Below are 27,723 nucleotides of genomic sequence, written 5' to 3'. Positions count from 1 at the left end.
GTGAAGACAAAGGCTTGACCATGTCCGTTAAGTCCATTGTAACACCTTTAAATGTGGTTCCGACAAAGATGGCAGCGTGTTAGAAAATATCGAAAGAACAAAGCAGAAAGTATGTCAGAGAAAGAAAATGTGTATGACATTGTGTGTTTGTCTTGTGTCTTACAGGTAGATTTTATTAACAATATGTTCAATATGTGTGATATCAGATATTTGTTTGCTTTACATTCAGACAAAGCTACTAAGAGTAAGTTAGTCGAGAAGTAAAACTGTGTAATGTCTTTAAAATGTGTCAAATTACTTACATTTTTTCTGTAAGAAATTGTCATGTAATGCCTTTAAAATGTGTCCAATTTATGGATGTTTCTTTACATGTGTAAGAAATTGTTGTGTAATGTCTTTAAATTATGTAAAATTTCTGATGTGTTTCTTCAAGAAATTGTTCTGTAATACCTTTAAATCATAATTATGTAAAATTTCTGATGTGTTTCTTCAAGAAATTGTTCTGTAATACCTTTAAATCATAATTATGTAAAATTACTGATGTGTTTTTTCATGAAATTGTCATATGACTTTAAATTGTGCAAAATTCATGGATGTCTTTCTTCAACAAATTGTTGTGTAATAATACCTTTAAGTTATGTAAAATTTACTGATGTGTTTCTTCAAGAAATTATGTAACGTGTAACACCTTTAAAATGTCAACAATTTACAGAATATCTTTCTGCAAAATATTGTTGTGTAATGCCAAAGTTTACATTTTGTGTAAAAATGTGTAAAAATTTACGTGTTATGGGGTATGTGTTTCTTCAAGACATTGTGCATCGTGTGTTGTTGTAGGTAAGAGGGGTAAAAATCTAGAGATCTGATGAAAACTAATTTGAAATTATTACTTACGCTTTGCCATGACATGCTGACACATACCAGATACAGGCATTCCAGTGTGATAATAGTGAAATGTAAATGAAGAATTTGAAAAACCTGATCGTGCCAATGTCTACATCGAGGTCATCTTCTAACTTGGTAAAGAAGTTAGGAACCTAAACAACAAGAAAATCAACAACAAAATAATATTTACAATAAAATAAATAGAATAGTTAAAAGGGAAATAAAGGTGTTTTCATCAACCTTTGGTTCTGGAGTCATTTCATAATTTTTCATCATATAAATTCTGTGTCATTCCCAAAAAACATTAAATTGAAACTCTATGTCACCTTCATTCTCATAGTGGTCCTGTGTTGCATCATGGGACTTAGCAGACATGCATATGTATCAGATGAACACTGAATATTCATGACTATCAGAACATAATAAGCACTTAGAAGTCATAAATAAATAAATACAATTTGCATGATAATGAGTGTATTGCGTTACCAATAATTTACTGAAAAGTTAAACATCTGTATTGAGTAGATGATGACAAGACAAAATGACAAAAACTGTAATTTTTTACTGAAGTGTGATATGAAATTAATTTGCCTGATATTGTGTGACTAATGAAAAGCCAAGAAACTTTATGAAAATCTTGTGAAGACACAACAGACGCACTGCTGAGAAATGACAAAAACATTGGACTACTGGTACATAAGGTCAAAATATAAAAATTGTGTGTTTCGGATAACCCGACCAACCTTAGTTTAAGCCGCCGACCCTAAACATTTTTCAAACATTTACGTCAAAAAGATAAAAAAAGTCTTTGTTTTCTTGACCTTCAAAAACGTCTGTGCTACCTGTACATATTTCATCAAACTATCACAGAAGGGGTATTCTGACCAACAGTTTGTTTGGTTTTGGGTTGAAGCAGTATTTTTCACAAATTTTAAGTTAAAAAGATAAAATAAAAATAGAAAAAAATCCCAACCTATCTATCCTATTTTCTGAGGCCTTGTTATCGGAAACACACAATTATTTTTTATTCACCTAAAAAAGGCCTATGCCAGATTAGTTCTAAGGAGAGAAAAATAGTTGTCTGGCAGAGCTATGGATAAATTGATCATGGATAAAACAATGATCCTATCTGATCTTTATGGCTACACTGATAAAACAGCATTAATACGAGAACCTGGGATTGAATCATGGGCCTTTAAGCACAAAGACAAGCTTTTACATGAAAGGTATCTTTTACTTACAATCCAGTATTTGATAATTCTGTTCAGTCTGAGAAAGGAGAATAGATGCCATCGTAGGGGTCCAGCTGGTTGTACAAAGCAGAGAAGTTCTATGGGTACAATTGCCATGAGGTCCAAAACAAAACGGAAACTACAGCAGTAATGTTTACGGATGCTAGCAAAGTCTGTCAGATTGCCTAGTGTTTGGAGGAGGAAAAGGAATGAAATTTATAATTAGTTAGTTAGATAGTTAGATTGCTTTAACAAGGACATCAATTTTGCAACCAATTTCTTTGATACTGGTAGAGTAACTTTTATACTTTGAAATGTTGTCATGGCAGTTGGGGTTCTTTGAAAACTGTATCAATAACACTTTTACCATTTTCATTAATTTGTATGACACCACAGAATATATTATATAGTAGTTGAAATGATAATAATTTCAACATATGAATCCTTACACTGACACATTAGCAGTGAGCCCTCTAAGCCAATTTGACATATCGCTGATGTACAGTAATTTCTTGTGGTGAACCAAACATATTCTGTTCCCCTGTCCTTGACTGTTCCTTCCTATGTGGTGACTCACAAGAAACCCCATTTTTTATCATTCTGACTCTCAATCAAATGTTATCTTAAATTAGACATTGTTATAAACTGCAGTCTTTTTTATGGCACTGTCCAAGATGCACCGTCATCAAGAGGCCATGGTATTTCGCAGTGTCGCAGAAGAAAAATCAGCTCTGGTTTGCAAGAATGTAATAAAGCACAATGACAATTATGATAGAGAGGGTCCTAGGAGCCACATCATCTTTAACATACTGAAACAATCAACATTACATGTAGTCTGTTGGATACGCCATGACAGGGCACCCTCACACATCTCTCATAGAGCAGGCTGGCGAGGGCGGAGTGACACAACATATCTTACAGTCTACTTTACATGTAAAAGCTCATTTCTTTAACATTCCTCCAGCTGTTGCATGACAGTAGACATAAAACAAAATCTTCCATGCATGTTAATCAGTAAAATGAGATTGGATTTACAATTTCGCACAAATTTTTAAAAAGAAGAAGTTTTTTGCAATAATAATGTGATTATTCTAATAGCATTACATCACTGATGACTATAGAGCTCGAGGGTGCTGGGCACAGGCACATTGTGTTAATGGTTAGTTAATGTGTGCTTACCGTTTGGTGTTGCTATGGCTGTTCGTAGTTTCACAAAGATGTCTGCTACGAGAATTAGATCCATAAAGTAGCTTATAACAAGAAGAACTGTAGCACCTGTTGTATCACCATAGCCCAAAGTATGCTGATTGGCTGAAACCCAACAAAATTGTCACATGTAAGAAAAGCAAATTGCTGATTGGCTAATAAAAACCATGTGAGAAGAGATTTGCTGATATCAACAAAAACATGTCACATGTGAGAGAAGAACACTGCTGATTGGCTGAAATTAACAGAAAACATGCAGCAAGGCATGATTATTCGACACCACATTAAATGTTATCCATAGTGCACGCCATTGCTATCTGTAAGTTACTCACACTGCAAGAAAAACGTTAGTTACAGTATTTACTTTTTTTTAGAGAATTCACTCAAAATGTTTAAGTTATTATTATCAAGTTGTAAACAGCAAAACACAACAACAGAAGAAGAAAAATCTGAAAGTAACACAATTATGAGGTTAAGCGATACATCATGTCAATCATTTCCTACAAACTATACTAGTCTATAGTTTATGCCACTGATGTTTTTCAAATGACCAAGTGTTCTCGCCATGCTGGCCAGCACTTGTTGGTACCTCCTTGCACTCATATTGTTAACCGTTTCAACTGCCCTTCAAATGATAAACAGACTTTGAAAGTAATGTCCAAATATCAAATCATCAATCAATATTGTATTACAGTTATAACCGTCAATAAGTTGTGACTTGCTATTAACTCAAGGTTTTGGCTATGTTGCAGCTGTTACTTTGGCTCCCATTTTTTCTATTACTTTCTTTCTTTTACTGTTTGCAAATGACATAAAGAATGACCCCCTAGCTCCTGTTCAGGGCGAAATCAACATAGCATGTGATCATAGAATGGAAGAATCCATTGTTCATGGGTGGGTGAGGAATAGTGAGAAGTTGTCGGAGTCGATCAAGCCCAAAGGCTATGAATGTCTATACTAAATACATATACATATTACTTTGTCCACAAAAGTACAAACTTTCGTTATGGAATTATGAATATGGATGCTCTGCTTTATGTTCATTCTGTGATTCTGGATATATAATTCCCATCTCGCTAACTAATCACCCTCAATAAGTCATGGATATTCTAGTAGACCCCACAACTCATCAACGGTCTACTGTATTTTGGATAATTGTCATTCTAATTTAAACAAAACAGTACTTAAAGCTGTCTGGTTACTTTGGAACATTTCTATGCTTGAAAAGCTAGATATACTAAGAAAAATACACAAAACCAAAGCATAAGATCCTTGTCTATATCAAATTACTTTAGTTCATGTTATTAATGCAAGACAAATAATCACTGCAGTTCTGCAATTTTAGTTGAAAAAAAATGAAATCTAGGGAAGGCAGAATATAAGAGTTTTATTTAATTACCAAAACACATTAGTAAATACCAGTAACACATAAACTCTAAAGAAATCACTCTCACCACACAAAATACACATTTCCTGGTTCCAAAATGCTCTAAAGAGAGGCTTGACTCAATGGTAATATTTTAGTAAATTGTCACTGTAAAATTTTCCTAAATACTGAGTGAACGTCTGAAGTCTGTACAATATATTCACTTTGTATCATGATTTCCATTTGGTTGGATTGCCAAAATTTGAGAATATTTTGAATATTGTAATTTTGACGGTGCACTATTTATTATGAAGACCTATTATGCAGTATATGTGGTACCAGGAAATGGACCCTAGACATATCATTACTTCCAAGATACACTGTTCAACAGAGATAACTTCCAATAAATTCATGTTTGGCAGTACATTTCAATATATAATTTTTTTCACAATTTTTCAATGATAGCAAATTTCTGTGAAAGAGAGAAACATTAACAAACACAAAAGATTTTAGATAATTTCAGTTCAGAAAACAACCATCTCCCCTTCCCCCATCTTTTCATATCATATTTTCCATCTCTAACCCCCAACATGAGGGGGGGGGGGGGGTTATCAAACGTACAGGCTGCATCTTGGAATCAATGAATGACCATGAGTCATGAAAGTTGCAACACAACTCACAATGTGTACTTCCATAGTTTGTGGATTCATTATAAAAGTAATATTCTGTGGAAATACTTTGATTTGATATACTAGTAGTCAAGTTCTGCTGATTATCTGGTGAATATACAACTGTAAACAGGAATGTTAGAACTTTGAATGCTGAAAGAATGTTATAACAATGATGATGTCTCAGGTAACCTTTGACCTTTGACTTCATATAAAGTACTATTGGTCAGAGGTCACACAAAATATCAATCAGCACCAATAAGTGTTAACAAAACAATTCAATAAAAAGCCTCTAAAATCAATATTTCTATTCTAAAAAGTGCAATCTCTACAATTTCATACTTTTTCACATAAAATTAGTTTCAGAAATTTCACACTTTTTGTATTGATCATATAGAAAATGCTTCATATCTGTAAATCAGTTTAAACATAATTGGCATACTGTCTTTTATTATATTGTGTTCATGTTATCAATCCCTCTACCAATATACATATATACAATAATTATACCATACACATACACACATATGATAAGATGTTATTCCCCAATATTTTTCTTCGTTCAGCCGAGGAAAATACAAGTGACCTAAGGAGCATTTGTCACTACGCATTGCCAGACGAGTAGTGACAACCCTTAAGTTATGAGTACTTTCCAGCTAAATGAAGAAAAACATTGGCGAATTATATAGTTATACCAGCGTCAGTAATATCAAAGAAAAATTGAGGGGAAATAATGGCAATTTTGAACACAATATTTCAAACACAGCAGAACCAGTGACATAGACACACGTTGCTATGATGTAGAACGACCAGAGTATATATTCCATATGCATGGTATAATATGTAGTAATTAGATATACTATCTACATGTACAAATGTATACTTCCAATTCTAACAACAATTCAAAGTGACTAGTACATCTTTATCAAGATCAAGTTCTTAATGAATACTGCCAACAGGCATATTTATATTTAACAGTACATCTATATTGTAGATTTTTTTTTGTACATGTCAGAATGATACTCAGACATAAATTATTGTATCTCTATGTTAGTTATAAGGTTTACATATTGTGTAGTTCCCCCCCCCCCCCCCCCGTCTTAAGTACTTAGTACATGTGTACAAGCTCTTCATATTTTTCCTATTTAGTTTTTAAGAAATTGATCAAAAACTAGAGAGTAGTATGTGATTCTTACCTGTAAAACATGCCATGTAGGAGTAACTAAATGATACTAGCAAGGTAATAATGAGAACTAGTTTCTCCCAGATTTTGTAAAAACGGGAATTTGGTTCAATTACGCCGTTTTGTATCTTGTCAGCCAGGTCCGATAGTCTTTTCCGAAGTCGCTGTTGAATGAGAGAAGAAATAAATCTTGATGAAACATTTGGACTCATTAACACTGAGTGACTGCTAATCCATAAACACATGAGGATGTATCAAAGAGAAGAAGGTAAAACTTGACTGAGCAATACTGACTACCAATCCATCACTGGGAGAGGGGTTACCTGTGGTCAGCCTTGGTAGGGGGCGACCATGTATCTTCTTTTTTGAGGAAATATTGATTTGGTTTATCCATGGTTTTTGGAAAATAGTTCAGAGTAGACAGTAATTCAATCTATCTAGGCTTTGGGGGAAAATAGTTCAGTGTAGACAACAGTTCCATTTATCCATGATTTTGGGGAAAATAGTTCAGAGTAAACATTAATTCGGCTTATCATGGTTTGGGGAAATAGTTCAGTGTAGACAGTAATCTGGTTTATCAAGGTTTGGTGAAAATAGTTCAGAGTAGGGAGTGATTACGTTTATCCAGCTGAGGTTTTGGGGGATAACAGTTCAGTACTCAGAAATTGTTCAGGTAAAAACCAAACTTTAGGGTGATAGTAAGCTCACTGGAGATAATGTTTCAGGGTTTGGCCAGACACAGATTTCATTTCAAAACTGTAATACTCACAGTACAGCAGTTGCCTTTATGAACAGCTACCCATTCACCACCAGGTTCTTCAAGTTCAAATACATCAATTGATTTACTAATTGGTACCCTGGTTTGTTGGAATTCAGTACTTGGTGAAGATGAAGCTGTTATGGAAGTTCTTCGGCCATCATCCATTTGGGGTTTAGGTAGCATTTCTGTTAGTAACAGGAAAGAAGAAAGTTATCAAGTACGGTATCATGATTTCCTATTTGATATGTGTCAGCATTATGTATGCAGCCAGAAACATAATATCTCTACTACTAGATGACTCAAAATACACACACTTAATCAGAAAGTGCAAAATCAAAAAACTAAAAAATATCAAAATCAAAACTAAGAAATGATAACGAAATTGCTATTAAAGAAAAGAATGATAAGCATCAGCTTATCCAGCTTCAAGTTAAAAGAAACAACAAAATTCAAATATTTTTTGTTAATTTTCACAACTTCGTTCAGTAATGCAGGCAGATCTGTACTCAAGTATTTTCGATAGTAAAGTTCTGTTTGCTAAACTACATGTACCATGAGCCTAGCAGTTAACACTTATACAGTAATTTCAAAGTGACAATTTCTTACTTGGTGGCATAGCAGCGGCAATAGATGTTCTCCTAAGACTTCTAGAAGCAGGGATCACACCTTCTCCAGCTTTTACTCTTTCATTTAGGTGTCCAGCAGCATCACATCGATTCTCAGCAATTTCTTGAAGTTTTTTAGCAACTGTATACAAAACAGAGACCAAACATTCCATAATTATCATTTTCAGTTTTCAGAAAGAAAACAGGGGTAGTCTGTGTGTGTTAGGCATACATTTTACTGACCTACCACCCTTAACAATACACTGATCAACATACATATTATTGAAACATTAGTTCAAGGACCTTTGTTATGTGATGACTTTGATGCCATCTTTTTGTATGGCATAATGAGTTACTATTAACAAGGGTCTACAGGGCAGGGTACTGCTATTATAAGTTGCAACATTCACTACTTTTCATATGATATCTACAACTGTCGATACTTGATACTTGGCAAACATTTGAAATTTGAATTTTGGATAATTGTGTATAGATTCTAGTATTAGACCTACCATCAGGATAGTGGGCTAGCACCTTATGAAGATCAGTCTTTTCCAGTACCATGAGATCACAGTGAGCACCAGCGCGAATAGCATGTGTTCTTGGCATACTGAAGATCAAGCTTACCTACACGAGATAAGGAATACACCATAAACATAGGAATATGAATGCAAATCTAGTAACCACTTTCAATATTTACCTTGAGCTTAGCGGTCAAGCTCAAATTATAATTTCTTGACAAATAAATATCATACACAAAATCTACTTATTTTCTACACAAATGGTATTAAAAAACCACCACCCCCAAAATTGGTGTTACCAATCTCTGAGCCCTCTTTTTGTAAAAATTCACAGAACAATGTAAATGTACTTTGATTATACAATGTGTGTCAGTGTCTGTGCGTGTATATATTAAATATATACATATTTATATATTATTATGTGCATTTGTGTATACAATATATATAAAGTAACATGAAACAACTTAAGTTATATATATAATATACATATATATGTATGCATGTATACATTAGTACTACATATTTAGTTGTTTTACAATGATCAGTGTGAGAAGAACACAATCACATGAAAACCTGAGTACAAAGTCTCAGTTTCTCATTATTCTATACCATTCTGTAACAGTGAAAGCAGCTACATTGCACTGCATTGAGTACTATAAGACAATCCTTCTACAGTACAGGCATATGTAAATATATAATTATGTGCATGTGTGTCTGTGTTTGAGTGTCTGTGGTTTCAAATTAATATTTGTTTGAAAAATAATGTTTGCAATACTCACTTCTCCGAATAGTTTACCATTCTTCAAATTGGCTATGGGGGATTCGTCATCATCTTCTGATAGTACCTGTATGCAATTATAAATGTATAAATGTACATCATAACATGCTACTATTTGTTCATGAAACAGTTACAGTCATTCATTGTCCCCCTGCAGCAAAAAAAATGTTTGTTTACAATTCTTTCGTCCCATGTTATTGTTAGACGTTCCCGTTGTGCGGCTCAGTGTCCACATCAGAAGACTGACCATATCGTAATAGCAGCCGGTGTACGGATGATGACGACACAACAACAGTGTTGACATTGTTCATCAACAAATACAGCGACATACGCTACACAAAAGCTAGAGAATGTATGGTGTGTGTCGAGCCGCATCGCGTCGTCAACTTTTAAAGATTCCGCCATTTTGTTGAGAGTGTGGAATCCTGGGAAAAATAAGTTTACTTTAACCCAGTGCATCCTGGGTAATGACAGTGCTAGCAAACTTTCTTATTTACCTCAACTTCGCCTCGATGGACGAAATACATGTTGTGACCAATCTCACCCCGGTTAGCAATCGTCTGTTTTGGCAGGTATAGCGAGGGTTTTATTTGCAGTGACAGCATTCGTAAGAAGCCTTCGTTCATAGATTTAAACATCGGTGCCTAAAATTCATAAAAGAAAAATACACATATATTTGTTAAAGATAAGTATAACATGTGTATGCGAGGATTAATCAACATTTAAAAAGTATTTTAACGCACATCTAGATCTGTTTCTTTCAGTTAAGTGCACATACATGTAAATATACAAAACTCACCTTGTTAAGGATGTATTTGTTGGCAACGAGCGAGACCTCAGCTTGGAAAGTGAGCGGTAGAGCATCGAATAGTCCTTCCGAGTGGCATCCCTTCTTTCGTACCCAAAGATACTCGTAATAACCAGTTACCAGTTTTTGGAGTTCTTCAGGCACAGTCAAGTCGTTCTGTAGTAAGGAGATAGGGTAGAAGTAAGGTAATTTTAGTGAATTATGCGAAAGGTACAGTAAAAACGAAGTAAAACATAGCACGTATACTAGTCGTAAAACAATAATTATGTATTTTAGCGGCAACTGCACCAGACGTTCGTTGTGTCAGAAAAAATATATATGTTCTGGCCTGCGAACATAAATATGCGTAATTTTAAAGTCCTTCATGAAACTAAATGTGTCAGGAAATACAGAAATTCTCTGCTTGATAATTATTTCAATATAACTTTTCTAAAGTTTAAAAAGTCACAGAACTAGAAGGCATGAAACTGAAATAAGCTGATGCGGTTTGCTGAGTTCGACCGAAACTTCGATTAAGCATCGTCAATAAACGACAGCCTCTTTCGCGGCACCGTCCGATCCAAGACACCCTTTGATTTTTCGACGTGTCACAGAAGAAAAATAAGCCCTTGCCAAGTTTTCAAGAATGGGAATAAGATAAATGAACAATTTCTAGAGGTACATGTATGAACACGAGCTCAGAATGTGGCCAATCTGCGGCTTATTGTTTCAACATTGCAACATTTTTTTCGGAGAATATCGTACTAAAATTGCAGCAATGCCTATATATTTTCATGTTATAAGTCAATGAATAACAAGAATAACTACAGCATATATCCAATGATCCTTGGTTGCTTACCAGGTGGTCTTTAATAACATTAAGTCGGTGAGTGTATCGTGCTCTCTGACCGTCAAAGTTAGTCAACATGGAAGCCATGCCGCCGAGAATCATGCCGAAAAATGTAAAGATGCCAAGTATCATGGCGAAGACAGAAAACCAGCGTTCGTTCTCATTTATGGAATGGATGTCACCGTATCTAAAATAAGAAGGTATGGTTAATCATAAAAGTTATGAAAATAGTTCAAATAGAACCCAATAAATGACACCTAAAAAAGTACACCCTCACATTTCATAGTGACGTCATCATGCTTATCATTATTGTAATCACGAAATACCTACTCTTGGGTTAATAGTATTGAGAGCGTCTGAGTCGCTTAAAGAACCCGTTTATGATATGAACTTACCCAGTGGAAGTTGTGGTAGCTACGGCCCAGTACAAAGTTATGATATAAGCGTCACCCGTAGATGTGTTGGCTAACACAGTGCCTGTTATTCAAAGTATAAATATGCATGTCAATTATTATTCACAAGGGTGAGAAAATACTTCACTGTAGTTTTCGCTGCACAGTAATCATGGATTTAAAACATTCATACATTGATTGAATGATTGATTTTTGTTACCTGTACAACAAATAATTACAGATCACTTGGAAAAAATATATATACACAATTTATACAGGCAATAGAAGTCAGAAAATAGCTTTGCTAATCAAGTCTAACCCCGTACATTAATGGTTAATGGTTAAACATTCATGGGTGTTACTAAACGCACTTGCCCCTCATAGGCAATTCTTAATGAAAAGGTTTGACACACACAACATATCAATCTACCGTGGCCAAGAATTACACCTTACTATCATTCTCTTAGCCAGAGGCAAGTCTAAGCTTCTCCCTGTGTCTTAGCTTTAGAGCTCTCCTCCCCTGTTGTTTGATTACTGTGGGATGACATGACAATGTCAAGACCATACACCAACACCGAAAGGATCTAAGCGATCACTCTCTTTCAAAATAATCAAGCTGGTCTGTTTATTTTGCTCTGATAGATATAGTATTTGCCAGACAGATAACAAGGCCGCAATTAATAAATATATATATATATATATATATAACAAGACACCGAGAAAGACACGTGGCCTGATATAATTTCATTATGTAAACTCATGTCCGATCGATGTACATGACACACATGGTGTTGACATACATCACATACATGAGAGTTGCTGATGAGCTGTTCGATATTTCTGTTTATATTAGTAACACAGACATATCAATTGCACTTTAAATAGTACAGTGCCAAGAATCTCAGTCATACTCATGCAGTGCGATTATTTTTGTTCAAAATACCAATTTCCGTCAAGTTTAAACATAAAATGCTATCAATGTGCATACATCAAATGAGAGCCAATATCTTTAGATAAAGTCGCAATATAACATAGGCCTCTTGCCGTGAAACACAACATGGTTTGATAAAAATCTTTGTAACAATGCTACATTTTATCGACGGCCCGGGTCAACAAAAATCCTAGTATTAACATTGTGACAGAAATTATACCAACATTGCTACATTTGATTGTCTGTTGAGGCAGAAATCACACCAACATTGCTACATTTTATCCAGGTTATTAAAATGTAACAGCTACCTATTTTTTCTGTCGAGCCATACATCAGTGATTCAGGGTTACTGACTTATATTGTCGCTATAAAAATAGATTTTGGGCGATAGTTGGATAAACAAGGACAGTGATTGGACATGAAGTCAGTATACTACATATATGTACATTGTGCTAGGTGCAGTTATACGAAGTCCACATCAAATCTATCGCATGGGGGCGTCTGTAATAAAGACTTCTCGTGCAACATTGTGTCCTAGGATTTGTGAGAACTATGATGGCCATAATAATAATAATACGGTGCACATACACGGTAGTGCCTCAAATATATTATGATGGTCACTTATAATTAACAGACTACTGTTTGTTGTCATAGTCATAGCTACTATTGATCATGTGGTGATGATGGTGGTGGTGATGGTGGTGGTGGTGGTGGTACCGTTTGTGGTAGAGTTTGTAGTTTTGTAGTTGTGGTGATGATGGCAGTGAATGTGAGTGTGTGACTGTGGTGAAAGTGAGGAATGGAACTCCTACCCCCCCCCCCCATCCCCAATGGAATAGAAGGCAGAAAGGTGGTTGCCTTGGAAGAAGTACATGAACATTAACGCATGAAAGAGTTGAAAAGTCATACCTAAGTCAAAAGCGGAGGTAGTACCCCATGAATTGTTGTAACAAACTGGTTCTATACCATCATGTAGACCTTCACATGTTAATGCATACCAGCCACACGATAATAGATGGTTCATCAATGCTGCTAGTGTTGTATATTTCAAAGTACGCACTAATGAGGTATTGGTACCTAACTCGGACTCTCTTGAATCTGTTAGAGAAAGAAAAACAAGAAATGAACACATTGTCAACGTAGTCATCTAATGATACAATAGGCCGTGACTGGAAATATGCTGCTATAGACAGTCTCTCTATCATGTGATAGTGGATCTTTCTATATCACTCAGTCAAATTTGAAAAGTCGTTGATTGTGGATATTTTTTTTACTAATTTAAAAGTGTCAAATTCGTGGTATTCATGAAATTCTGTTGTATAGTTGGTTCAAAAGTGAGGTAGATGGGATTAAGGAAATTTTAGTGATAAAAGATTTAAACCTTGAGACATATCCCTATGTGTCAAAATCGGGATGTGTTTTTTCCCAATACACCCGTTGTATCGGTTTTACTGTATGGGTCCATCATGGTAAAACCACTAACCTCTTTACGGTGGTGCTTGTTAGAAAATATATACTCTAAATTGTTTGGGTTATGTTGGTAACGAATATAGAGTAATCGACCACCACTACCAACCCCCAAATAAATAAGACAATATACACATATATATATACCCACCCATCCACACTAACATGTCTGCATGCACGCATGCTCGCACGCACACACGCACGCACGCACACGCACACACACATAAACAAACAAACAAACAAATCAATCAAACACACCCCGTACACACACAAACACAACCCACCACACCACACACACACAAACACGCACGCACACACACACACACAAACAAACAAACAAACAAACACACACACACACACCATACATACATACATGCATGCATACATACATACATACATACATACATACATACATACATACATACATACATACAGACAGACATACCCACAAACACACACACCCCACCAACACCCCCCCCCCCACACACACTATATTTATTTATTTATTTATTTATTGAATCCATTAGAATTCCGTGAACTGCTAATCCTATATATATTATTTCAATTATTTTGGTTTAAAATAACATTTGTGAAAAGTTGTGTCGTTATATTGAAAATGCAAAATTAATTAAAAGGGAAATATGTGTATGCTACAATCAAAATAGTTTTCGCCCACGCACAAGTTAGTTTCGACGGCACGGGTAAGTCCTTTTGACATGATTCTAGTCGGTAACATCAGCTGCATATCGGCAGACCGTCAGTTCAAATTTCACGTTCTAAATTTGGCTTGGCGTCTGGTGTATGTCATCACGCTTGGTCAAATTTGAAGTATGTAACATACACATATCTACGATAACATTCCGATAAACGTAACAAAAACACGTGCTTTGGGGGTTATCCCATGATAATTACCAATATACACACGTGCTTTGAGGGTTATCCCATGATAATTACCAATATAGTAGTATACACGTCATGTGCTTTTGGGGTTATTTACCAATATACACACGTCCTTTAGGAGTTATCTTATGATAATTATCCACACACACACACACACACACACACACACACACACACACACACACACACACACGTGCTTTTGAGGTTATACTATTAGGTGCTGTACACACCATCAAACTATTTCAAACACTTTCAGTCCAGTTGCTACAAATCAATCGTCAATTCATATATAGTGTATTTTCTCAAACAGAATACAATTGTACCTGAGCTGTCATAATTGCACCAATATGACAAATTTATGTAAGTTTTTTTTCGTTTTTACACGTCTGCCAAATAGACAGAGTCCCAGTGTGGATCCAAGGGGAACTCACCGTATAAAAGAACTGGACATGACATTATAATCTTCCGATGTTGTTGTCTGCATCTTTACAACTGCTTTTGATATTATATTTCAATTATCCGTGGATTACAGTGACAGAGCTATGGGTTATGGTTGTCTATACCTTAAGACCTTTTCTACATGATTGTGTTCCTTTACTATATGCGTGCTTACCATATTTAGAATGAACACTCAGCCTTGAGGAGCTGTTAGAATTAACACTCAGTTTGCATACATTTTTCCTAACCTCAAACACCTCTGTAATAGCGCCCTAACCTAAATTCTTTCGTCAAACATTAGTTTAGTCGTAGTACACCAACTTATGGCTTGGACATGTGATTACACGTAAACTTATCAAGCGAGGTGGAATTCTCTGTGACTTTCTCTGTCTCTGTCTCTGTCTCTGTCTCCCCTCCCCCTCCCCCTCTGTCTGTCTGTCTGTCTGTCTGTCTGTCTGTCTGTCTGTCTGTCTGTCTGTCTGTCTCTCTCTGTCTGTCTCTCTCTCTCTCTCTCTCTCTCTCTCTCTCTCTCTCTCTCTCTCTCTCTCTCTCTCTCTCTCTCTCTCTCTCTCTCTCTCTCTCTCTCTCTCTCTCTCTCTCTCTCTCTCAAAGGTACGGTAGTGAGTTACTGACGTAAGCAAGCCCTAACCTACGAAATTATCGGCTATCACATCTGCCTTCCGCGGCAAAATGTGTTCAAAACCCCGGTGTAAATATTACGATTTGTTCGTAATTCATGATACTGTTTCCATGGGAAGAAAATTAAATATAGCCGAAGAGAGATCCCTGTACATTTGAAAAATGCGTTATCGGCACGTTGTTGTCAACACTTACACGCCGACGTGGTGTCGTGTTCATGATATTTAGTAGCGTTTTCTATCATTTTACATAGCATTAACACGAAGAGGGGATTGGGTTTGGAACATGAGAACCACAAAATAATGGTTGAATTTACTGATACTACGGAAATGAATGTTCACTTAGTGCCTATGGCATAAAGTAAGAAGGACTAAATAATTCCAATTAGATTTTCTGAACGGCCAGGTTGAGATGTTGATAAACTAAATGTATTACATAAAAAAATAACTAAAATTACACAGTTGTGGGAAAGGTCCACTAGTTTTATCGCGTTATATGTTTCATACTAAAAGTTAAACTTATGTGTTCGCCAAAACACATCTGTCTTTTGTGTGTGACTGTGTGTATGGGGTGTCTCTCCCTCTGTGTGTATGGGGTGTCTCTCCCTCTGTGTGTGTATATGTATGGGTGTTTCTCCCTCTGTGTGTATGGGGTGTCACTCCCTCTATCTGTGCGTGTATGTGTATGGGATGTCTCTCCCTCTGTGTGTATGTATGTATGTATGTATGTATGTATGTATGTATGTATGTATGTATGTATGTATGGGGTGTTTCTCCTGTGTGTGGAATGTCTCTCCCTGTGTGTATGGGGTGTCTCTCCCTCTGTGTGTGTGATGTCTCTATCTCTCTGTGTATGGGGTGTCTCTCCCTCTGTGTGGGATGTCTCTCCCTCTGTGTGTAAGGAGTGTCTCTCCCTCTATGTGTGGGATGTCTCTCCCTCTGTGTGTGTTATTAATGGGTTTTGTGTGTGTGTCTTTCATAATTTGTTAAATTGTTAATTGGCCTAATTTCAATGAGCTAACTCTTTTTCATGAATGGAAAGTTTACTGTCTGTATTTGGAAACTTTTCTGAACTAATAACTATCAAAAACTGTCCCCATTTCTTAATGATTGTGTGCATTTAATTTACTTTTTCTAACCGCAATATGAAAGCCTAACACTCTGAATATTTTGCAAGTATTTTTTTGTATGCCATCACATCCGGTTTTTGTTTTCTAAACTTTGAAATATAAATATAACACTTAGCAACAAGAATAACGCGTGTATGGTGATGTTACCAACCTCATACAAGTTTAAGAGTACCAGTAGACTAATATTACTGTAACAGAAAACAAGACATGATGAGAATTGTACAGATGGTTCTAGTTTTATTTTGACTAGCGCTGATAATGAAAATTCAATTATATCGTTTTCTTGGTTAGGTTAATAATGGGACATAAATACGTCCATTTTTCATAAAAATCATTTTTCCTCACATCAAGACGCATGATATTTGTTCAAATGTGTGTTAAATCGAATTTTATCGAATAAATGTTTCGTAAGTAGCATTTCCACACCTAGGTTTGATTTACAGTAATGATCGCACTCATTGTTAGAGTTTGTCTGAGAGCTAAACGTATCAATACTAAATACCAGAACATGACGTAATCCACGATGGTTTAACTGTATTTGTACGTGTAGGGTGACATAGTGTACGTCATTGGTTGAATAATGATGACGTCAGTTTTAACATAGTGCTTTCCAACACTGTGCTCAATCATGGATGTATTAGTGAGATAGCTCAATGTACTTTACAATTACTACGTATACCCCAGGTACGGATCTATAGCGGCCCTTTTCTGCTTCTTCACCTCCCTTGGGAGCAAACAGTGCATTGCAGCCTCTGTAAGCATTCACATTGCAATCTGTATCCTACCAGGTACCCAATTATACAGCTAGGTTGAATGAGGGTACAATCGTAGTTCATCAAGTCTTTCTCAAAGTCTTTAACCAGGAATAATTGGCAGCGACTGGGTTTGAACCTGTTACCTGTAGATTTCAAGCCGACCACTCTAACTGTTTGACCATCATGACTCCAATTGAATCATATGTAATAGGCAGTGGTACAGTGAACGATTGGTCGCTGTGTGTCACGTGTCACTCCTTTAAAGTGGCCGTATCGGTACGCGGTGAGAAATGGTTATTTATTTAGGATTTTTTTATCAACAAAACAACTTTACTGTGTTTTTTTTTACCTGAAACAAAATAACCCAAGCCTCAGGCTATAATTGCAACTCGATAAAGTGAGAAAAAATACGTGTAAAAAGTATATTATTGTACATACAGGAAGTGGTTTCTTTGGAAACAACCTGGATAAACACAAGTAATCAATTGTAAACACGCATAATCTAATTATTTTATGTATTTATGCACGGATGACGTTTCAATGTATGGGGAAGCGGCAGCTGTATGTGCAATTTACATACGAATCACTTTATGTATGTATTGTGAGCTTATACTTATATACTTCTTTTTAGTTTTCTATTGGACTGGGGCTGTATGTTTTACATGTTGTTTTTCAAGTAGAAAACACTGTAAAATGTTTTCAATTATTAAAAATATCCAAAATAAATATCCATATCTCATCCATATGGCCACTGGTTCCAAACTTTTAACAGAAGCGCCAGCAACGATGAATTTTCAGTGTATGGCACTAGCAAAAATTAGTTACGTGTAAATTTTAACGTGTGCATTTTAAATTATATAAAAACAAAGATCTCGAACTTTCCTTTTACGCGATTTTTAGTGCGCTCATTGATTGAGTCAACTCCTGCTACAACAGCTCGCGACGAACTGACCTGGAAGCAACTCAGTCAGTGTTATTTGTTACCATAGTGAATGGCATGACGTACGTAAACATGCATTCGAATCTTATCTCGGAGTCAGTGAAACCGAGGTGTTGAAAGACTGATCGCACATGTTGTATGGTATCTTATACTTAGACACGGGCTCTCCTTTATGACGACTAAAGATTGTGAATAATCTAATCGGCAACACTTAGACAAACGAGTGTGCGTGAAAAGACTCAGTGTGCAAGAACACAGTATTCAAAGTGAACACTTTGTCCTACAATCAACAAATACTAGACAGAGATGTGAAAATCTTATCATTCACACGATGTAACAGCAGTATGATCGTGAGCATGACGATTTCAAAGTAGTCTTTTTTCCTTAAAGTGACCATATGGATGAGGATTTGTCATTTATTTTGGATTTTTAATTTATAAAACAATTTTATCATGGCTTCCCAGTACTTGAAAAAAAAATCAACATGAAACAACATACAAGTCCTTGTTTGTAACTCAATAAATGGCCAAAGACTGATGAGTGTGTAAAATGTTTGTTATTGCACGTAAAAATAACAAATTATTTTACACATTTTTTTAAATAGCTTTTTGCAATGTATTTAGTTACAAACATAGACTTGGTGTTGGTATATGTTGTTTCACATGATTTTTCAAGTAGGAAGCCATGATAAAATTGTTTTATAAATAAAAAATTCCAAAATAAATACCCAATCCTCATCAATATGGCCACTTTAATCAGATATATATGTTACCCTAAAGAAGGTGTGTACTAAATTTTGTTTGAATTGAGCAACCGTTTTTGAGAAAATAATGAGATTTTATCGGGTCACTAAGCCTCTAAAATAAAATAAAATACGAATCAAATCGATTGGGAAATGGATTTCGAATTCATAATGTTGCCTTGACTCACAAGGGAAAGCCTTGCTTGGTAGAAATAACACTCTTTATTATCATAATCAAGAACATGTCTTAAAACGAATTACGCGAACAGAATCATTAAAAGAGTAATTAATTTTTTTTGAGTGGAGGACACTCCATTAATTGCAAGGTTTGGACAAGGAGATGAAACATTAGTGTTTCTCTTTAATTCACTTCATTAGACTCAAAAACTTTGTGTTTTTTTTATTCGTTTTGGTCAATTCAGTTTGGTGGACAAGACATCTCCATAACACAAAAAGAGACAGCAGACAGACAGACAGACAGACAGACAGACAGACACAGTATCGCCGTCTTCCCTTACGGAAGAATATTTACTTTTTAAAAAACATCAATATTGAGATCATGAGCACTAGCTCTCTTCATGCATGTTTAACCATCAGATTTGCTTGTGCATTTGACCCCCCCCCCCCCCCCATGGAAATACGCTTCGTCATTGAAGAGGTATGGCGCCCTCCAGCGACGCAACAAAGTTAGGCTTGCTAGTGCATTAAAATGATGTCCGGGCATATGATAAATAGTGTATATAGGAGGCATGGTGTTGGCTGAACTCTGAATTATTCAAATTAGCACGCAATTCTAAACATCGAGTCTGGAGGCACTGTCTTTCACGGAGCAAAATGTCAATTTTCTCTCTGTTAATCGATAGTCCAAATCGAATTCTTCCCTGTTCTACCCATGGCGGGTATTGTATGAGTCTTTCGTTTAAAAGTGAGTAAAAATTCTTGAAAATCGATCATACAAGGTGTTGTATTCGCAGCCTTTGTAACCATGGTGATGTAGATTCGTGTCAATATTACTGGGAGCTGAACAATGCGTGCGGTTGCTTCAATAAAAGTTGGCCTACCGTACAGCTGGCCAAGTACTCATGAATTTAATGCAATAGAAAGGACATTTGTATCATGTGTATTGTTTGATGGTAATGAGTTGGTTGGGGATGTCTTCAATCACATTATATAGATCAGGGTGGCGAAAGACTACTACCGTGGATAACTTGCGTCCTGAAATGAATGCTTCTTGCACATCGTCAACATTGTAATGCGGAGAGTTTCACTACCTACGAAATAAAACCCAACCTAAAGACAACAGTCGACTATGATCAAATGATGGTTTCATTCACTGTGTAGAACTCTCGTGAAAACTCAACTGCCTACATACATTCATGTCTGCCTTTCGTAAAAGAAGAGTGAGTGTTCTGCCTGCCTGCCCCCCCTCCCTCCCCCCCTCTCTCTCTCTCTCTCTCTCTCTCTCTCTCTCTCTCTCTCTCTCTCTCTCTCTCTCTCTCACTCTCTCACTCTCTCTCTCTCTCTCTCTCTCTCTCTCTCTCTCTCTCTCTCTCTCTCTCTCTCTCTCTCTCTCTCTCTCTCTCTCTCTCTCTCTCTCTCTCTCTCTCTCTCTCTCTCGCTCGTTAATGCAATACATCTTTGGAACGTCTTCAATCTAATGGCGGTGGTCAATTACATAGCCACGTGTGTGTGTGAAGTGATATCTAACACGATTTCTACAGTCCCTACACAGGTCATACGCAACTTCATAAGTGGCATTGACGTACTTTGAAGTCGCAGTTGCTGCGGTTGTCAACATTAACGTCATTGCACTTGATAGTTTTGTCATCAGCCTGGCCATGGAGAAGGTACTGAATACGAAGGTCAAGGACAACATTACTATTAAAGCAATCACGGAGAGTACATGGAATGACATGAAAAATGGAGCCTGGGTCCACTTATTGGAAGATGTTTACTTTACTAGTAGCTTTGAATAGCAGATGGAGTAGCCATAGTAGTTAGATGAACAAAATGAGTCATTCGATGACGTAATTGTTGCGGTGTACCAAATATTACATTAAGAATTACGAAATCATGAGAAATTGCACATGCCTAAAACCATGCATATATGGAGATCTTAATAATCATATCAATTAAGGTACAGATTAATATATGACACTAGATGTGGTTTATGTAAGTGTGTATTTACTACATAAGAATAGAATCTAAAGATGGTATATGCCCCTTTAATGTCAGGTGAACTCAATAATATCAACTAATTATGTGTTACCCTGCCAACATTCACATATGATAGCTGTAATGCATTGATATTCCAACTTCAATTATTATCATACTATTTCTACTTTTTACATTATCATTATATTAAAGTGACCCTGTGAGTTTCATGTCACTGGTGACAGTGCAACTACATGTATACTGTACATATGGCAGTGTCAAATATTGGATTGTGCATGTTATTTTCTCAATATTATCTCGTCAAATCGTCCAAGTCCACTTTTTTCGTGCCTGGAGCATCTCAAAAGAGGCACAGACAAAGTAGAAGTCTGTATCTTTTGTCTGTCATTAAAAAACAACAACTAAAATCACGCGAAATGATGTAAATTTTCCTCAAATCGACCAATTTTACACTGTACACCCATTTCATTATATTTATCTCAGATCCCCCTTCCCCTGCAATCCATGGAATGATGATACTTGTCTATGGGAGGGTATTCATTGATACAAACACACACACACACACACACACACACACACACACACACACACACACACACACACACACACACAAACAAACACACCGAAAAAACCCCGAACAAAAGCAAACAAGTAAACAAACAAACAGACAGACAGACAGACAGACAGACAGACAGACAGACAGACAGACAGACAGACAGACAGACAAACAAAACAAAACAAAACAAAACAAAACAAAACAAAACAAAACAAAACAAAACAAAACAAAACAAAACAAAAAAAAGGGGGAAAAGTACGTGCTTAACAAATCATGTTTTGTATTTCATATATTAAGTGCATTCATTAAGACGTATCGTGTTGAAAAAATGAGTGTTTACAATATTCAATGTTGCTATGCAACCACTTGATTTGATACACTATCAACATTTCGGTATGACGTCAGCAAAGCCTTTCATAACATAGCATGTATTTGATATATATTAATATATGTATACTTCAGTAAGTATAAGACGCTAAGAATTATCACTGTGTACCTTAAAATATGTAGCAACAGTTACACACAAACATGTATAAATACAACGTGTTCCCCTTTAATAATATAAACAATGATATTGAAGGAACGTGATTAAGAACATTTAATTTGGTTTTCCTCTCCTCTCCCTTCCTTCCCTTGTTTATTTTTAAAACAAAAAAAAATATTAGCATTAATTAGAACTATTTTACTCTATAATTCGCAATTGCCAGATTTTTCGTTAGCACTACTCGTGTCTGTGAATGAAACTAGTACTGTTAGACACGGCAATTCTTAACTTCTACGTCATACATTACGACGACGTCATACGTTGCTTTTTGATGAAAATTTTGAATTATGTAGTTATTTGATAAAATGATAAAGGATCGCTAAATAGAAAATGAAATTCGAGTATTTTTGTTTCATAAACAAGAAAAATGAAGAAAACATCGGTCTTAGAAATGTATTTTCTATTAATATATAGTACAGTACAGTACTCTAAACTAGTTATGCTGTACAATTTATTAAGATTTGTCAGTGACCATTAATACGTTGCCACATTCTAGGAAACCATCGATATTTCTCATTCAAGTATTATGGAGACGTCATCTACATGTGTTGGTGTCTCTACACTCACACACATGACACCGACTGTTCTATTAAACTATTTCAGGACACTGTGTCCACTATAAGACGGGTATGATGTAGCACAGAAAAACCCCATTATCTAGACTAAGAAGTATCACTAAAGTGCGTAAGAATGGCGAAAAGATGAAAATAATATAGGCCCTTGTGTTAATGTTAAACGAAATCGACACCTACTTCTGACATCAGATTGAAATATACACGGTAAACATTATTAGGAGTCAATAGGCCTAGTACTCTTTGCAGTAATTAATGTCCTTGATATGCAACAAAATGAATAATATATGAAATAAGAATTAATGTTGAAGAGTGTGTGGGTGGGTGTGTTCGACTTCCTAACCATACGAACAGATCTGTATATGGGATTTAGCGACACGAACACCTGTGTTTTATGACACATTTCACAGGCAAAGATATGAATATATATTTATGTATGTACATTGCAGTATTATGTTTATGAGTCAGTATTTCATTTTTGCTGAAGGTTTTCAGTTTTTTTTTTAATTTATTGGGCATGCTTACTTTTTTTTTCAGTTTTGTCGAATAACATATTGTACTTTACGCCTACCTCCATCAACCTTAATTTAACGAAAAGCAGAATAAATGGTTCACTTTCCTAACAAATCTGACGATCAAACGCATAAGTGTTGCTACCTAAAGCAGTCTTTCTCAGCTGCTGGGCAAATATTACTACAGTGACACATCATCGTAAACCACAGCCTCTTTCACGACACCGTCCAAGACGCGCCGGCAAAAGGCGGTGGTTTCCGCGTTCACGTGTACGTAAAGCAGTATCTACCACAGTGGCTTTGTACATCAACACTACAACCAATTAGATTGCCTCATGGCGGAAGAACTAACAGCTTTGGTTTGCGATAATGCAGTGACATCATTTGGATGATGACAAGGATGTCATTGTGATATACAGTATCTACAATACATGGTCAGCCACCTGCAACCCCGTGGGCTGTTTTTATGTAAAGAAGATATGTTGTGAAATATACATGTATTGAAATTAACATTTCACACTAGCAGTAAACACATTTCTCTTTATGAAGGCATGGCACCCGATAACTAAGTACCAAATGTACTATTTTGTCTCATTCGATGTGTATTATTTCCACTGTGACAGTACTAAATTATGTATGAATTATATATAGTAAGTTATTTGCTATTATAGTGTCAAATTAATCAGGAAATCTTCCAATGAATATATAACAATTTTAAAATCTAGAATTACCATGACAAAAACATGAAACTATCACATATCCTACACAACTTGAGTGTCTATGAACAGTATATTTACATTCTGTTCCGAGTACATTTGATGAGTTTTTAATGAAAATATTTCTTGTGGAAAGAGTGAGGGGAAAAATACGAGATACTCGTGGGAGAGTACGTGGACCAACTGCAGCTTGGTGTGATCTTTGACATTAACCTTTGACATAGTTGACTTCAAAGCGGCTAGGAAGTGCAAACGAAATAATTAAGAAGTATGTGGCCACAGCATGCCGCTGCACATCATATGGTGAAAATAACAAGTTCTTCTGATAAAATAAGTGTCCATGTTCAAAAGTATTGATAGATGGAACGTGTTTAAAACCAAGTTGACACAGTGGTTAATTATATCAGTTGCTCGCCTTACAGGGGCGTATTAAAGTAGTCCTGCTCGCACACACAGTAAGTCGGGACTCCGAGTCGATTCTGATAATGTCCCTCTCTTTTCTCCGGTCGGTGTTTAGGGAATTTGCCAAAATCGAGTCCCGCACCAAGCATGATTACATAAATGATTTGATGACATAATTTATTATACGTGTTCTCTAGGCCTCATACCTAGTACAACGCTGAGACGACCAGTCTTAATTTCATCGAACTTCGAAGGCAAGCATGCAGAATAGTTATCGAGGTTTTATACGAGACTTAGTATTTTCACCCAATAAAGAAGTTTAACAACTTAGTTTATGTTCATTTTCTTTTACCAAACAATGTTTCACTTTACAAGGAATGAATTATTCATATTAGTTCATTAGTATGCAAACTTTCCTCGGAATAATGTCGACACTGATATAAGGGTATTGTTTAGCGTTAAAATATTAATAATTGACACAGTTCTGATTTTCTTACTCGTGCTTGAGTAAAAATCGGTGGTTTTACAGTTACAAAGTCTGCAAAAGATAGTAAACGGTTGACGAAACACCATCAAATATGCAAATAGATGTTAGCTAGATGAACTTGTTATAATAACGGAGGCTAAAGCCCGACGGTGGGTGTTCACTTTGCCACTGCTTTGTACTACACGACCACGACCAGGGTGGTCATCTTACTACCGCCTTGCATACTGAGAATACTATCTAGAGAGTGCAGGGAACGTAGCCATGGTATGCAATGCAATGAAAAGTCTGAACGCCACACCAGCTGACATAGCACGAATTGGCCTTGACATAAATATTTTTTGAGCTATCATACAAAACCCAGAGGTACGGAAATAGTGTACTGTGTAAACGGATATCAAAATATTTGGAGGTGTACATATGTAATTGATTGTTCACCACAGCGCGATAGGGCTCTGTGCAAATAACGTAAGACATTCGTATTGGATGACTCAGCCAACATCTCCTTGGAAATCGTGCTTCTGGCGACAGTTTTGGATCAATATAACTGAATATAGTATAGTGCACCCAAAATACATTTCACATGTTTCATTCAGTGAGTCACCTTTTTTTTTTACAACTGTCTTAAGTTCCTACTATGTGCAAAATACAGAGAAACAAATGTTTGTTCTTTATTAATTCACTTTGGGAGATGTTTATAGGTACGGCAATTTTTGGTGTACATTGGCGGGTTGCTGTACATTTTTCGTCACCATGTACACATGAGTGTCCGAGAGGAGCAACACTTTAATACTAGGATTAGGAATAGCAACGAAATATGAGAACTCTTGTCGTACAGCCTATATCAAGTCTCATCATCTAAGATAAGCAATTTCATTTTGCCCCCCCCCCCCAAAAAAAATAAATAAATAAATAAATAAAAAAAATTACATGTTTGATATCGAAACGTGCGTGCATTGCCCAAGTTTCTAAATTGATGATGTCATAATTCACATAGCTTTGTATAATTGCATTGGTAATGCCACTATACATATAAATGCATCAGGGTTATGTATCTATCAGTACCTTCAAATTAACTATGCTGCATACATAGCTTCAAGACAATGTAGTAGAGCTTTGAGCAATGAACAAGACAAAAAAGCAATGATCCGTAATAAGCAAAGCATACATGTTCTCATATGCATATTGTTTGTATGACTTCATCGTTTGTTTACTTTACTGCGGGACCATTTTGACTAGTTCCCACCCGTGACACTGTCAAACATCAACTGCATCTCAATACATGTATAATCCGATTACTTTATAGTGACAGATGTCCGAAGTTACACATGTATATAAACCCCGTACCCCTATCTAAACACGCACATGCACACAACACGCTCATAACACACATGTATACATACACTCGCACTCCCCAACCAACACGCACATACACACAACACACGCACACGCACACGCACACGCACACGCACACGCACACGCATACGCACACAATCTATATACGCACATACAATAACAATCCTACACAGAGGTAAACACGCAGAATTTGTTATTCCAAACAATGAGAACAAAAAATTAAAATTGACCGAGTTACATACTTGATATAAATACATGCTGTCAATAACATAACAAAATAATAAGAGGGGAATAAATCAAAATGTGGGAATAAAAATAAGAAAACGTGGTATCCCTGGTAACAAGCATACATGGACATAAGTATTTAGGAAATCAGACTGACAAAGGATATTTCCGCCTTGCTCGCTTCGCAACTGATATGATTGTAGGATGAAAAATTAATAAACTGAACATATTTATACAAACACACGGCCTCCTATTGAAATCACGTTTCCGGTTAGCACACAGATCCAATACATGTGTCGTCAGATGAATGTACGTGTCAAAATGTGAGCTATGTATATTTCATGTAAATCATAATAATCACGGTAACAGCTGTCGTTTTCCTATACATTTGCTGTATATTTCATTAGTCCTGGTTACGCCGTGGTGGATGATCACTATATTGAAACGATCAAACCAAATTATTTTATTAAAAACTCATCACTGATTCATTACTGAGTTTACTTGTCTCATTTGTTCATCACGTGTTAGACACACCACGATGTTATTGTTACAGGGAAGGGGGGTTTGAAGAAAATGAATGCCAAGCAATGTGGGAAAATATTGACTTTTTTTTTTTTAAATCTCATTAATTATTAATCGGGTAGAAAGTGGGTTTATTAAGATACATCCATCATTATTATGTATCAAGACTTTAATAAATTTAACGAATGTTTCATATTAAAGTATCAATCTGAGGAAGACTGACATTCTGGTTACGATACACAACGCATCGCTACAATCAAACGACTAACCAAACGGACATGAAAACTAAATTATTTCAAAATGACATCTATACATTATTTTAACACTCACTGATCATGACAGTATCACCTTCGAGGAGTGCGATTTAATACAAGACGATTGACCTTTTAAAGTTAAACGATAAAAATAGGTCGCTATAGCTACCCAGAGAACTGAATTAAAAATATGTAAAAAGTTACAGGTACTACGACTGTTCATTATTATTA

General features: G+C 36.0%; 1 protein-coding gene across 1 annotated transcript in view; it reads right to left on the bottom strand.

Moving 5' to 3' along the window:
• The window catches only part of LOC144434138 (uncharacterized), an 82,098-nt gene that overhangs the window by 24,335 nt on the left and 30,040 nt on the right, over positions 1–27,723 (bottom strand). Inside the window, exons 2-14 of the mRNA XM_078122593.1 lie at positions 13,074–13,262; positions 11,237–11,318; positions 10,851–11,028; positions 10,004–10,168; positions 9,702–9,848; positions 9,206–9,271; positions 8,418–8,532; positions 7,907–8,047; positions 7,310–7,485; positions 6,554–6,704; positions 3,297–3,428; positions 2,127–2,302; positions 895–1,037 (exon numbers count right to left, since the gene is read on the bottom strand). Coding sequence (XP_077978719.1) covers positions 895–1,037; positions 2,127–2,302; positions 3,297–3,428; positions 6,554–6,704; positions 7,310–7,485; positions 7,907–8,047; positions 8,418–8,532; positions 9,206–9,271; positions 9,702–9,848; positions 10,004–10,168; positions 10,851–11,028; positions 11,237–11,318; positions 13,074–13,262 — 1,861 coding nt within the window. The remainder of the gene's footprint in view (positions 1–894; positions 1,038–2,126; positions 2,303–3,296; positions 3,429–6,553; positions 6,705–7,309; positions 7,486–7,906; positions 8,048–8,417; positions 8,533–9,205; positions 9,272–9,701; positions 9,849–10,003; positions 10,169–10,850; positions 11,029–11,236; positions 11,319–13,073; positions 13,263–27,723) is intronic.

This window comes from Glandiceps talaboti, chromosome 4 (genome assembly GCF_964340395.1).
Source record: "Glandiceps talaboti chromosome 4, keGlaTala1.1, whole genome shotgun sequence".
Lineage (NCBI taxonomy): Eukaryota > Metazoa > Hemichordata > Enteropneusta > Spengelidae > Glandiceps > Glandiceps talaboti.
The sequence above is the reverse complement of the archived record's forward strand: the minus strand, read 5'-3'. Positions and strand labels throughout refer to the sequence as shown.